The sequence below is a fragment of the Micromys minutus genome, assembly GCF_963924665.1.
Source record: "Micromys minutus genome assembly, chromosome: 1".
In the NCBI taxonomy this organism is placed as follows: Eukaryota; Metazoa; Chordata; class Mammalia; order Rodentia; family Muridae; genus Micromys; species Micromys minutus.
The window spans coordinates 136,097,340-136,112,829 of record NC_137969.1 but is presented as its reverse complement, the minus strand read 5'-3'; the positions used below and the strand labels follow the sequence as shown (position 1 = coordinate 136,112,829).

The 15,490-nt window shown below is 36.6% G+C and overlaps 1 protein-coding gene across 1 annotated transcript in view; it reads right to left on the bottom strand.

Moving 5' to 3' along the window:
- Nucleotides 1–812: 812 nt before the first annotated feature.
- ADGRL3 (adhesion G protein-coupled receptor L3) overlaps nt 813–15,490 on the bottom strand; it is a gene marked incomplete at both ends in the record, with an annotated part of 454,743 nt that continues 440,065 nt past the window's right edge. Inside the window, one exon of the mRNA XM_080935836.1 lies at nt 813–889. Coding sequence (XP_080791962.1) covers nt 813–889 — 77 coding nt within the window. The remainder of the gene's footprint in view (nt 890–15,490) is intronic.

Below are 15,490 nucleotides of genomic sequence, written 5' to 3'. Positions count from 1 at the left end.
GTCTTCTGTCATATAAATTATCGTGTTTAATGTTACATTATTACAAATATATGCACATATACAAATGTATATGTAATAAAAGCAGGGAGTTAGAGAACAAGAGATATTAAATGTACTGAAATGTAACCTTACATTTTGAAATACATGAAACAGGATACTCATACTCCTATGCCTATTTGAATAATATTCATAGATTTACAATCTGCAACAAATGGATGTTCTAATCCTCTTATTTAAGACACTTTGAAAATTCATACTTGTGCCTATGAGTCACTGAATATGGAACTGAGCATAGAGAGTTGTGTTTTCCCTAAGCATCCAGAATAACAAAGTCCAATCCGGGTCTGGAGAGGGGAGGTAGACATGACACCCCAACTTTAGCTGAGGGGTTGTTGGCACTTGAAAGCTGTCAGGAGAGCTTTCCTTAACAGAGTCACCCCTCAGAAGTCCACCAAACTCCAGAAGAAGGCTGTATGTCCAAGAACATATGAGCAGCACAAATTAGATTCAAGAGAAAAATAAAAGGAGGGTGCAAAGTTGGATATATAGAAAATGAGGGTGAGTTGGGAGGAGATGGGTGAAGGATGAATGTGATTAAAATACATATACAGAATTCTCAGAGAACTTATTAGGTGATTTTTTAAAAAATGACCAAAGCAAGAACTGAATCCTCTAGCTGTAACAATGAACTTTAATTGAAAACTTTTCAACATATACATTTCAGCATTCCAATACTTTAATCATGATTTCTCCATCACGTATGCATAAGTTCCATGCCAGGTACCATGGTTAGTATGCATGGTGGGTCAGCCTCAGGTCCATAAGTTCTGGGTCCTGGTGCGGGATGGATCTGCACGGTGCATCTCAGGAGGGCTTCTGGAAGGCATCCCTGAACCAAAATAAGTCAGGTGAGCATTTTAAAATACAAAGGGTATAATCAACAATTTACTGTAAATTAAATTTGTAATAAGAGGAAAATGACAGTTTCAGCCTGTTCAACTATCAATCTGGGTCTTGAAAAATACAAAGTAATAAGTTAAAGATAGAAGCAAGGGCCAACATACGACTTTCATTAAATTAATGTCCAAATCATCAATAGGTATTCTAAAGTGTGCCCAGGTGGAGGACAAAAACAAAAACAAAACAAAAGGGACATGAACTAAAGTTAATGTGAAGAGGACACTCCTTCTAGCATAACGGGAAGAGAGTGAGAGAGAATAAGAAGAAATGTGAGAGAAAAGGAGTATTCGAAGGAAGGAGAAGAAAAATGAGAAGTACGTTTAGTGTGCAGAGGGAAGCTTTTTGATGATTGCTTCGATTTCCTCAGGGGTCACAGGGATGTTTAAATAGATTACCTGATCCTGATTTACTTTGGTAAGTTGTATATGTCTAGAAAATCATCCATTTTCTCATAAATTTCCAATTTTGTAAAGTATAGGCTTTTAAAGTAAAACCTAATGATTCATTGAATTTCCTCAGTATAAGTTATTATGCTTCCCTTTTTATTTCTGATTGTCTAATTGGATTCTGTCTCTCTTTTCTCCTTTAGTTTTTTCTATTTTGTTGATTTTCTCGAAGAACCAGCTCTTGGTTTGGTTGATTCTTTGTATTGTTGTTTTGTTTGTTTGTTTTGTTTCTACCTCATTGATTTCAGCTCTGGTTATTCACTGCCTTCTACTCTTACTCTAGTCTCTTTCTCCTTCTCCTCTTCCTCTTCCTCCTCCTCCTCCTCCTCTTCTTCCTCCTCCTCCTCCTTCTCTTCCTCTTCTTTCTTCTCTTCCTCCTCCTCTTCTTCCTCCTTCTCCTCTTCTTCCTCCTCCTCCTCCTCCTTCTCCTTCTCCTACTCCCCTTTTCCTCTTCCTTTTTTTTCTTCTTCTTTTGTTTTTCTAGAGCTTTTGTGTGTACTTTTAATTTCCTGGTATGAGGATTTGCAATTTTGTTTATGAAGGTGCTAAGTGCTCTATGAAATTTCCTCTTAGCACTGCTTTCATTGTGTTCCATATGTTTGGGTATTTTGTGCCTTCATTCAGCATTGGGATTATTGAACCTGAAGATGCCACTTTCTGTACCCAGGAATGATCCCCAATAGAGAGATAAGGACAATAACCCAACCACAAAATTTTCAACCCAAAATTTATCCAGTCTACAAGAAATGCAGAGACCAGGGTGGTGGGGAGTGGTGAAGCAGAGACCAAGGGGATGGCCAACCAATAACTGGCCCAAATAGACACCCATTGCATGGGCAAGCACTATTAATGATACTCTGTTGTCCTTAAAGACAGAAGTCTAGCATGGCTGTCCTCTGAGAGGCTACACCCAGGTACTGACTCAGAGTGATGTAGAAATTCATGACCAAACAGTGGATGGAGCTTGGGGAATCTTATGAAAGATTTGGAGTACGAAATACAGACCTGAATGAGGTAGGAACTCCACAGAATGTCCAACAGAGTCAACTAACCTGAACCTTTGGGTATCTCAGAAACTGAATGAACCAAAGAGTCTCCTGTACCTAAGTAGTAGATGTGAAGCTTGGTCTTTATATGGATCCTAAACCACTAGAGTAGGGACTGTCTAAGAAGCTGTTTCCTGTCTGTGGAATATGTTCTTCTAGTTGGGCTGCTTTGTGTGGCTTCGGAGAAAGAGAGCGAGATGCCTAGCCCTGCAGAAACTTGATGTGCAAGAGTAGGGGTTACCTATGGGCTTCAACCTCTCAGAAGGTTGAAGGAGAGAAGGGAAGGGGCAGGTTTGTGGAAGGGGGTGACCAGGAGGGGTTAGTGAGAGAGATGTAAAGTGAATAAATAAAAGTTTAAAAAATTCTTGTGTGGTTCCATGTGGCTACAGTCACAGATATTTGTAACTGAGATGGAATATTGCTGGAATATGTATTCCTAAGATATAGAAACAAAGTAGAACTTTGGTAATCCATCCCAACTCTTAAAAGAATAAAATAGCAGCCTTTGAACTCTAGTGAAAAAGAGACATAGAGAAACTTTTGAAAATAATTTTGATTCAATAAAATTGCAGTTAGTTTGGTCTTACATAGAAAAATGTTATAAAATTTTAATAGTCTTACAAACACATATAAAGGGCACATAGAGGAAGATGGACTACTGGTCTTCCAGTACCAAACTGGAAATTATCCAAACAATGATTATTGGATACTTCATTGGACAAATTGTAATCTTCTGATTGGTAAAAGAGTTCCTCTACAACAATAAATATTAAGTATACATATTTGCATCTTTTGCTTTCATAAATAAAAAATTTACCTTTTCCCATAAAATAAAGTCACAAAGGTATCTAAAAATTCATTAAAATTAGGCATACAACACTTGTAAGGAATGATAAAACCACAAAACAGATTAACATTGAAAGGAAGGGATGAAAGCAAAGTTGGCTTATGAATCAACAGAAAGTCTCTAATCCCTAACTTGCTTAAATGTAAACTTAATTCATAATGACTTTTTAAATGATTTATTTTAGAGACATCCATGAAGTGTGGTAGGCCTTATGATGCTAAATATATGTAAATCATAAGTACTGATCAATATTTAAGGAAAGTCTCTGAATAGGGAACATGGGGAACTGAGAGTTGGATGAGTAAAGGATTAATATATCCAACTTTTCTTCACAACCAACCCAAGAAGTGCTTTAAACGGCCTGAGTCTGTGGAGCAAAAAGCAGGCTGGTTTGAGAGCCAGGAAGCAATCACTAAGTGGAGCTGCTGAGCATTATCCTTCAATGTTTCTGCTTATCATTTTTGATTCCTTTTGACATCTTTTACTTACACAGCTTCTCATTACGGTACCCAGGCTGGTCTTGAACTTATGAAATTTAATGATACTCCTGCTTCAGCCTTCAAAGTTCTGGCATGATGTTGTTTAAATAACTGACTTATGTCTCCTATAAAATGCTTTTTAACATTTCTAAGTATTGTTACCCAACAAATACAAGAGAAAAATTTTAAAAAATAGTTACATGTATATTATCTTTTTTATTTATCTATCATGTCTCTGTCATCTGACTATTTTCCCTCTGTTCATTATCTATCTGCATACATTGAATGTTTTACTCCTCCTTTGAGATAAATCGGTTGTAAGAAAATGTTAGATATTAATCAATATGAATGGCAAGCTAGCACACAGCTGCATTATGTCACCAACTTTCTGTCATCTGTCCATTTTTTACACATAGATGGGGGGAATCAACTGAATCCATTTTGAAGTTTATCTTATTTTAATTAATGCTCAGCTCTTAGTTGAGAGGGCATCCTTCACGCTGTAAAGTGACCACCTGCCAAAAGCTGTCCATTGAGCTGAGACTTGGGACATATGACACATCTTGCTTCTGGATGAAGGTAATACATGGGCAGCAAGTACCACAAACTCAATTCTATTAAAAGTAATGAAGTGGGAATGTCAGTATAATCTTCTGCAAACGTCTACTCAGGCCTTTTCACAGTTCACAGTCATAGCTGATGTGGGCTTATGAAAGTTCTGTGCTGCAGAGCCTAACCCTGTGGTGTTTATATGGATGTTAACTCAGAGTTGGCATTGTTTCCTGGGAATTTTCAGGGCTGATTTAGAGGATTGTTTGGTCTTGGAATTCAGTTATAAACACATCAATTAGAAAATGACCAGTGTGCAATGCTTAGACAAAAGACTACATATTTTTCTTATATGTATATAAACATATTTAGCTCACACGTATTTAAAAAATCAGTTATAAAATTAGAGATAGTGTGGTCAGTTATTACTAGCTATACTAACTTCTCTTCCCCAGTTTCTTCTAATAGACTGAGAAAAGTATATAACTTCTTAAACTTTAAAAATCTTTCTTCATATGTATGATGTCTGTAAGTGAGGAAACAGACAGACTGGCCAACAGACAGACATATAGACAGACAGACAGACAGACAGACAGACAGACACACACACACACACACACACACACACACACGGGAGAGGGGGGAGGGAGGGAGGGAGAGAGAAAGAGAGAGAGGGAGAGAGAGAAAGAGACAGAGAGAGAGGGAGGGAGAAAGGGAGGGAGGGAGGGAGGGAGGAAAGGAGGGAGGGAGGGAAGGAGGGAGGGAAATATACAATACTTGTATCAAAGGACAGAGGACCTTAAATGTCAGATGTCAGCGTTGATTTTCATGTTATTTGAACTAATGTCTCTTGTGTGCTGCTGCAAACTCTAGAATAACAGATCTGTGGGTTTCTGAGAGTTGTCTTGTTCCTGCCTCCCATTTCATCCTAGGCACACTGGGATTAGAGATATACACTACTAGCCTTACATAGCTTCTGGGCATCCAAAATCAGGTTCTCATGCACCAAAAGCTTAACCAACTGGGAAATCTTCTTAGGTCATGTAAGTTACCCATTAATATCACCCCAGAAGTCTTGTGAGATGGCTGAGTAAAAACTGAGTGAAAGTTGAATAGCATCCCATCTAACACTGGGCACATAGTACATCTCTAATGGCCGTCGTCAACAGAATTCAATTACATCACCATGACTTATCACTATACCTCTGTTTTACACATCAACTGGCGTTGCAGAATCACACAGATGGGCAGTTGTAGTGGATGGTGCAATAGCCTGGAATCCCTGCATACCTCACACTTTTCATCCCTGACTCTCTTCCTTTCCACCAACATGTTGGGTAAGCACAACTTTGGGTGACCTGCCTGGAAAATGTTGTCTCCAGTTATGTGATTAGAACAAAACTATTCCATTTAGCTTTCAATGTAAACGCCATCTTGCTACTGAGCCTCTACTGTCTTCTGGCTTTCATTCTTTAGCAAAGTAAGCTGTGTAATTTTAAGTTTTTGTATAAGAAGACGCAAGTGGTACAGAAAATGTGAGCTGCCTGTGATCAACGTCAATCAGACAAGTGAAAACCACCAAGAAACGGATGCCTCTGTTCCACAGTCAGGAACAACTGAATCTCATCAGCCGCGATATGGACAAACTTGGGAAGGAAGTACAGAAGCTTGCCATGAATATAGTCATGGTGACAAAATACCTTGACATTTCCAGGAAGCAGAATGCTCAGCCTGCCTCACCAAGTTGAAAGGAATAGTCATTCTTGCTCTACAAGAAGTGACTTATGGGGTAATTTGATATGTAGCAATGAATATTAATGTAAAAATCATAAGAGTCTTAAAATAATGGTCATGTATCTATGAAAATCTTAAAAGAGGAATTAGGGAACACCTGTGTTTAAGACTTTTATGAATGTACTCCAAATATATTTTTAAATAGATGATACTTATACTTTAAATATAAACCTTGGTTATATTCTTTTAAAATTATTCACTCATTAAAATGACTATATAATAATTATCTTATAAATAGTCTTTATGCCATATTCACATATATATTATATTAAAATTCATTTTTATAGGCTGAAAATGTTTTTACAAAGCTTTGTATATGCTTTTCTAAAGGGAAATACGGAATAAAAATACCAGAATAGGATATTATACAATAATCTCTGAAGTCAAAAATAAGACCCCTTAAAATTATAGTCCTAGCAGTCTGCACAGAGACCCAGTATGCAGTACACACTCCAGATTTGTTTTTCTTTCTGAAGGAAAACAAGTGGATTTTGAAAAGAAGCTGTAAATAGAAGACAGATTTTAGATCCAAGCAGATTTTATTTTAAATTCAATATCCATCTACTACTGTGACCTCAAAAAACAAAAACTACTTATTTCATCAGAAAAATGGAAATTACATCTAAATTGTATTAAGTAACAATTAAAAATAGGAAAAGCACACTGAGGTAAACTTGGTACTTCTACACTATAGCTTCGTCTGGCACTAACATTTGAGATGTAAATAGGAAAAATAAATGAAGGCAGTTCGATGAGTCAGAATCAAATACAATTTTCTAATTTAAAAGTGTGAAGTGTGGGATTTTAATTTGTCTAGGAAAATAAAGAATAACAGTATTATAGAATATTTGAATGTTTGTAAAAACGCCAAAGGAATTGGAATATTTGTGATTCATACAAGTTACCACATTAACATTCAGTGAATACATTTTACCAATGTGTGAGTAAATAAAGAAGACTTGTGCATGCAAAAGATCACTACCCTGTTAGATATATGTTTACAAATGTGAACAATAATCCACGAGAAGTTATAATGCTTGCACAGTGTAGACCTAAGAATAGACAAGTGACCCCTGCTACTTCGGCTGCATTCATGATGGTGACATAAAAGTGACACAAACTTGTATAGTTATTAGACTGTCAAGGCCAAAAAATATTATAGTCAAAGTATGAGAAAAACCCACACTCATAAAGTGCATTACAGTGAATGTTTTATTACCTAAGGAGATATCTGAAACTCCCCAATTATGACAGTGAATATCTAAAGAAACATATATATATATATATATATGTATATATATATATATACATTTATTTATTTATTTATTTATACATACACATGTGTGTATGTGTGTATGTATGTGTGTGTCTGTGTAAACTAGAATAACAATGTGAAGTTGTATTATTTGCAACAATAACAAAGTATCTCCATGGAATTTTAAATATACAGATGTATTACTACTAATAACTATAGAAACTGATGTACTTTCTCTAAAAGAGAGGTTAGGATTAAACAAATGGAGTCAGACAGCTCAAAAAAGGAGGAAAATCCAAATATCCTAACAGATTTTCAACTGAAACATCATGTGCTAAAAGCCAGGCCTTTTAATATATAAGCAACAAAAGTCACAGTAGTGAGCTCAGCATCATCCAAAGTCCTATAAAGCATGCATCAGCTTTGGACTAGTAGTTTTGACACATGGTTAAACTTTTCTCCAGTGAATTTAAATAAAATATATTTACCTTTTGATCTAACAATATCACTTTTACAAGTTTTTCTACTAATATGTCAACATAAATACAAATTATATGCATAAAAATAAGAGAAAAATGATTAACTAATTTAAGGAGATTAAACCTAGTTGGAAATACAATAGTTATATCGAATAAGTGTTTGTGACCTTTGCACAGTAAAAGTTCTGTAGATTATTTAAAATGAAAAAAAGTTTCAAAAAACCCTATTTTTTATAGTAAAGTTAAACTTACACATAGATATTTTATTTTTTGAAAAAGTTAATTATTGTGAAGCAAGTAACTAATTCTGCACCTGTGTGTTTATTCTCAAACAGGGATCTGAATAAACTGTCACATCATATAAAGTTTGTGCAAAAGTATATAACAATTTAAGGCCAATTCAAAGCTTACAGCCTGTCTGTCTGGTTTTGATTGTATTATATCATCCATACATTCATCCTTTCATTTGACTGTGTCCCTTTTCTCATTGGATATTTTACTTATTTACAGTTCAGATGGTATCCCATTTCTGTGAACTGCATTATTAGAGATGTTGGGTTTGAACTGTCTTTGTGAAAATGTAGTTCTAGGAGCAGAGAATATGTCTGATAAGTACCAGTGTCAGGGGGAAAACAAGTAAAACAAGAGAAGATTGAGGCCTTTTCCTTTGTATTTTTTTCATAGAATTCTAAGAGGAGCCAGGAGGCAGTGTCCTTTGGCAATGACTGAAATTAGTGATGAGAGAGATTAGAGAGCTTATTTAGGATGAGCTCTCAAAAGCACAGGGTACAGCACTCAAAAGATCCATTACTAGGACTCAGCATGCAAAAGAGAATGGAGAGCTAGTGGGGGAAGAAGGGTTTGGGGAAGAAGCTGGGTGCATTCCTGGAAGATAGTGGCAAACTTCGTGTTTTCACCTAGTGCAGCAGAGGAGACAATCAGAAGTGCAGAGCTGGCTCTGAACAGTTTCTTTTGTACTGGTTTAACATACAGTCACTTCGGAAATGGTTTGTAAAGGCTGGTGATAGTACGCCTTGCTAATAATCATAGCGCTAAGACAGATCACTGACTTGCTGAATAACAGTAGGAAAGTCCATCTTCAAAACGAAACACAACACAAAGACTAGTCCAGTTGCCTCGGAGTCCTACAGAGGAACTGTCATGATAGCTCCTTGCTTTGTATGACTCCTGAATTGAACGTCATCTGCTGTGAATTTTGTCACTACGATGGTTTGATCTCATAAATTCACTCGCATGACTGTCCCCAATAAGCAGTGTGATGGTGTCTGACTTTAGATTCCCTTCTAAATCATTTCTAGTAAGCATTTGCTGACTATTATTGCTTGTGATAAACCTTATCTGGTCCTACTTTCTCTATGGCCTCTTCTTGCCCTCCCTCTCTCCAAATTTCCCCACCTCCGTCTATCCTTTTCACCTCTTTCATCTGCTTATACTTATGCCTGGTATTCTTTGATTAATAGCTCTTATTGCATTTTTAATTGAAAAGTACTTGGATATATTGTAGTCCTAGTTTCCAATTGTGTAGTGAAATGTCAGTCTAGACAGCTTTTATACGGGAGTCAAGAAAGGAAAGTTTTATGTTGTTACCAGGCTTTAATTGAAGCACACTTAGTATCTTTTGACTAAGTACTTGGCTGCCATTTTCACATGATTACAAACTTGAGAGGAAGCTCCTCTGATAACTGCAGGGTGGTAATGAGCAAGCATGCTGTGCTGGCACTGAAGGACGCTGAGATTTCTCCCACACAGAAATGTAATCCAAGAAGAAAGAAGACTTAAATAAAATCATCCTGTTTTACAGTCTAGAGAGATGCCCCGATGTGAAGCCATGGTCAAATGTTAAAATCTAAAACAGTGTCAACTTTAAGACCATATCATAGGAGCTGGAGAGATGGCTCAGAGATCAGGAGTACTGGCTTCTCTTCCAGAGGACAAGAGTTCAATTCCCAGAATGCTCATGGCAACACACACCAGCCTATAAGTCTAGTTTTAGGGCTTCTGACACCCTCATATAGACATACATGCAGGCGAAGTTACAACAAACATAACGTAAAAATAAATAAAAACAAGTAGTGTAATATTACATGTATAAAAACAATGAAATAATAATTTTAACAGACTCGCTGTTCTCTCCTTTAAGAAGAGTGTGCAGTTGCAAACAGCATACAAACTTAAGCAATTGAAATCAAAGCAAGACTGAGATTGTGTATTTTTTTTTCAGAGTTGACCTGTTTTTATTTTGCTTTATATTTCACTGCTATTATAAAACGCATGATCTTGCTAGGTAGCCAAAGCTGGGCTTGAACTTGCCACCCTCTTGCTTCGACCTCCCTAGAATTTTCAGTGAGCACCAATATACTTAGCTAGCATTAACTTTCTCCTCCTGTAGAAGAAGCTGGATGTGTACCATTCAGGTTTGGCAAGGTGTCTTCTCTCTCTGCTTTGGTATCTTGAGTGCATAGGTTTCTGAGTGGTTATTTCTTTATTACTGTACATTCTTCCAAGGTTGCTTACTGGGGTTAATGATCGTTCCAACAGTGTGACAAAGGAAGGCAGAAAGATGAGCAGTAGTTTCTTTGAGGAGCTATCCTCCAAGCACCTCAGGAAACACACTTAATCTGCTCTTTTATTTTTGCATCTTTAGTTCTACGCAGTCAACTGCAGATAGAAATTATTAAATGGAAAAAATCTAAAAATGGACAATTCATTAATTTCACATTTCTCACAGATCCAAGTAACAAAGTCTCCAGGCCTCCTAGTCTGCAAGTGAGTCATCACTTTCTTTGCTCATAGCCACATAATAGTTCCTAGGGGCCATTTAGTTGTTTCCATAGCCATATCAACGATCAGATTATCTGTCACATTGTTGTAATGACTGTGTTCAGGCCACCGTTATTTTACTTAATAGTGACCCCACATCAGAGCATGAGGGCATAAATCTATACATGCCAAATTGAAGCTCTGTAAAGTTTCCTTTTAAATGAAAAAGTAAAGAAAAAAAGGAGAGGGGGAAGAAGGAGAAGAAGGAGAGGAGGAGGAGGAAGAGGAAGAAGAAAAAGAAGAAGAAGAAGAACAACAACAAGAAGAAGAAGAAGAAGAAGAAGAAGAAGAAGAAGAAGAAGAAGAAGAAGAAGAAGAAGAAGAAGAAGAAGAAGAAGAAGAAGAAGAGTTCAAAAGGAAAGAAAAATGTCATATGCTTGGGTCAGACCTATGATAAGAACAAATCTATTCATGAATTCTAGAAGAAGAATTCTAGAATTCTAGAACCAAGTTCATTCATTTCTGCTGTGCATGAAGACATTAAGATGAAAAAGCACAGCTTGTGGGTAGAAGACATGAGCAGTCCCATTGACAGAACTTGCTACATCAGAAACACTGCACATTGATGCTAACATCAGACTGACAGAAATGGCAACATTAACCCTATTGCCAAGTAAGAGATAACAAGTTACATAGGCAAAACACTTTCAGACTGAGAAATGTTGAGAGGCCAAATATTTTAAGTTCAGACTCCATTTTAGAGAACCTGACCTAAGTTTGAACTCAGGTAAACTAACAGGCTGGTACCTAGCATTAGTCTCCAAGTTGCCCCCAAGAAAAACTCAAGGCTAGCTCCAGCCTCTAGGCTACTTAACAAGACTGGTTACAAGCCCACCACCTGTCTCACAACCGGCAATGCAGAGGGGAGCAGAAAGTAAATTTATGATATGACTTCCAGCACCAGCCAATTATGTTAAAGGCCACAGTAGCTTTCCAATTAGAGGCCTGCACAGTTACTCCATGCTTGCTGCTTACTATAAAGCTTTGCCCGGATAGACATTCGAGGCTTCCTTTATCACCAAAACCATCCTGTGTGAAGGTAGTGGTGTGTTGCAGTGCTGTGGGGAGGGGCTGGAATCAAATAAGACCCTTCTGTGAGTTGCATCAGATGGGCTACTTTCTCTTGGTCTGGGGACCACTAGTACTTCCCTGGCACTACAATGTAACTGATGCTAGAGAGGTGACATGAGTAAGGAAGCTGGCTGCGATTCTGGCAGAGTTGAGGTTGATAAGAGAGGGAAACAAGAACACCCAGGCAAAACTTTAGTTGCAAGGAATAGCAGCTCATGTGGGAGAAGAAACGCAATAAACTCTGCAACTTTAAGAGAGCAAATGAAGGATTGAGAAATAAAATATAGTCGACTTTCAAACACAGCATTCTTCAAAATGGCATGAAAAAAAAATCATTCTTTTGGGTATGTAAGAAAGGGGGATAGTAACCCAAATTCATCACATACTTTACAAAACTATCAAAGAACAAATTCAATTAAAATAATTTAAGTCTCTCTGTCTGTCTCTGTCTGTCTGTGTGTCTCTGTCTTTGTCTGTCTGTCTGTTTCTCTCTCTGTCTCTCTCTGTCTCTCTCTGTCTCTCTCTCTGTCTCTCTCTGTCTCTCTGTCTCTCTCTGTCTCTCTCTCTGTCTCTCCTCTCTCTCTCTCTCTCTCTCTCTCTCTCTCTCTCTCTCTCTCTCTCTCTCTCTCTCTCTCTCTCTCTCTCTCTCTCTTTTTCAAGTGACTCTTGGGATTCCCCACATATCTCTTATTGTTCAAGATCTCTTCATGTAGAATAAATCATGTAGACTTCTAAGGGAATTTGTGTGAAGTTCATTAGGAAGGAGATTAGAGAATATAAATAGTAGCTACAAAGGAACAGACAAACAAACAAATGATAAAATCCAAAAAATCAAAACAAAAAAATGTAGGTCAGTCCTTCCTTTTCTCTTTAATTACACACACACACACACACACACACACACACACACACACACATGGTTTGCTTTCAACTAGCAAAGCATTGTTACAGGCATTTTATTAAATTCTTGTAAAATAAATGTTAATAATTATTTAGTTAAGCTATTTCTATGTAGCAATGATAACGTATTTATTAGTACATCCACCCTAATGGTGTACTGTAAGTTAATATGTAGTCATAAATAAGTATCTAATGGGATAATTAAATCTCAACGGGAATATAATTGCTGAGTAGCATTCTAAAACTCTAGAGACATCTGAGCTGCAGCTCATTTAATTAAAGAAATCTTATTCTGTGCATGTGCAGTCTGTGGTCCCTCTAAGAAGCCTGCTCTTCACAGCACCTATTTTCTGTTAAAGCTACATCAGAATTTATTTGTAGCACAGTGTGCTTTGTTACAATAGTCTTGAGAGTTATAATCCTTTTAAGCACTCTCTGCTTTTGAGGGCATTTTCAAACAGTTTGGACATGCAACTATGTAAGCCCCAAGTGTGACTTAATCTTTAGTATTTTAGGTTGTACCAAAAGCTGATATTTCTGAGAAAGGTTAGTGTATGTGAATTTTGAATTCTGCTTGCATTTATGGGAAATGACTGACAATGCAAAGGGTAATCATTCCATTATTTTTCAAAATTTTACAATAGGAAAACTATGTGACTGCTTTAAAATAATGCATATACACATTGATATTGTCCTCTCATTTTAACTCCATATATCCAAAATTAGATATGTAAATCTAGTATGCATTCAATCAATGGTTTTCAACGGAATTTTTAACTTGGATTATTTCAATCTTATTTGTCATTAAATCACAATTAACCTTTAATTATTCTAACTAAAGTTTGATTTTCTTATGATGGTCACCCCTGTAGCTTGTTTTAAATTAAATCTGCCAGAAACAAGAAGCAATCTTTCCTGGTAGATGTCCAAGACTGTCTCAGATTTAAAGGCTTCTAATATTTTTAATGAGAGGTTTCAATTCTGGTTCTTATTTGTATATGACTTGTAGCATGACTGCAAATTCTTCAAGAAAAAAATAGGAAATTCACCCTTCATCAGGGATACCTCTGTTTACAACAGAGAAAAATAAGTTATAGAAAATTATAACCAATCAAAATGCAGAGTTATCAGGCCCAGACACTATATATGTATGTGTGTATGTGTACATATATATGCCTACATGTATGCGTGTATATGATGTATATGTATATATGATATATATGATGTATATGTAAATGTATATGATGTATGTGTAAATGTATATGATGCATATCTTGCATGTGTAAATGTATATGATGTATAAAATATATGATGTATATGTAAGTGTATATGATGTATGTGTATATGTATATCATGTATGTGTAAATGTGTATGCTGTATATAATGTATATGTATATAATATATATGATGTATATGTAAATGTATGTGATGCATATGTAAATGTATATTATGTAGGTCTAATTGTATATGATGTATACGATGCATACGATATATGTGTATGTGTATATGATATATATGTATATGTGTATGTGTATATGATGTATATGTATATGTGCATGTGTATATGTATATACGTATATATATACACTCCCACGCCTATGCACTGCAGAAAAGGGGATTAAAAGATTATGAGAGCTAGAGAATCAGGAATCTTGCTGTGAAATTGTGTCTCCTAGTCATAATATCAGAAATTCTTATCAACATGACTGACAAACTCGAGCTGAACATAGGTGACACCAGTAGACTTACCAGGGTGGACAGGGGAATGTTCGTGAGGCGTCAACCATACACAAAGAAATATGGACAACTGTGAAACACTGTGAGTTGGATAAATAGTCTCTCCAGGGAGGGGAAGAAGGATTCTCATAAATATATTATCTTAAACATTAAAGAGAAAAATTAAGAAGAGAAAAATCAGAATGAAAGACAGCTCATTTGCTTATCCAGAAAATCCCAGTAACTTTTTTTCCATTTTGGACAATGTTAAGAATGCTCATGTATACAACGCATCTCAACCTGCTTGTGGAGAGGAGACCAATACATGCCTTTCCCCCTTTTGGCTCTCTGGTTAATCATGTAGCATTGTAGAAGGAAATGCATCATTTTCTGGACTCCCTTGTGTAGGAGACTCATTGTATTAGCCCTACTCATTCCTCTTGAAAACTTTGTGACATTTGGGAAAAATGCTAGAATGCCATGTGTGGGTATATGTGCACATATTTATGTGTCAGTGGATACACACAATTGAATGTGTGTGCACTCACATGCATACATGCTTGTGCAAGTGTGTGTGCACATTCCCATGCTTGAATCAGCAGACTATACACAAATAAGGATACTTTGCCATTTTTGCCATTCATGAAGGTACCATTCCTTTCTCTGTCACTGCTCTGTTCATTAGATGTGTACATTATGGTGGTGTGCAGCCATGGACTGCATGCCCTGAGGCCTGGTGAGAACAAGGGATTTTTTCTGGAATCCCTCACTAATCCTGAATTAATCCTACCTGCATTTTCATCTCTACCCTTTCTTGTGCAGAAGGGTTTTGATCAAAGCCAATTAAATGATCTTCTCAAGGACACATAAAGATAGCATTGCTGAACTGGAAAAATTTTAAAGTTACAGAGGTAATTCAGTCCTTAGGAATCAGAGAGAGGCAAGAACACCTAGAACACTCAGTTTTGAGTTTCCATTGCTTTGCATCTGGACTAATTAAGACGAAATGGCATAGAACAGCAAACAAAGAGAGTGTGTAGCTTTGGAAGGTGGATTGCACTGTGAACTTAATTGCTGCTTCTGAACGTGTCCCTGCTGGGAAAGAAA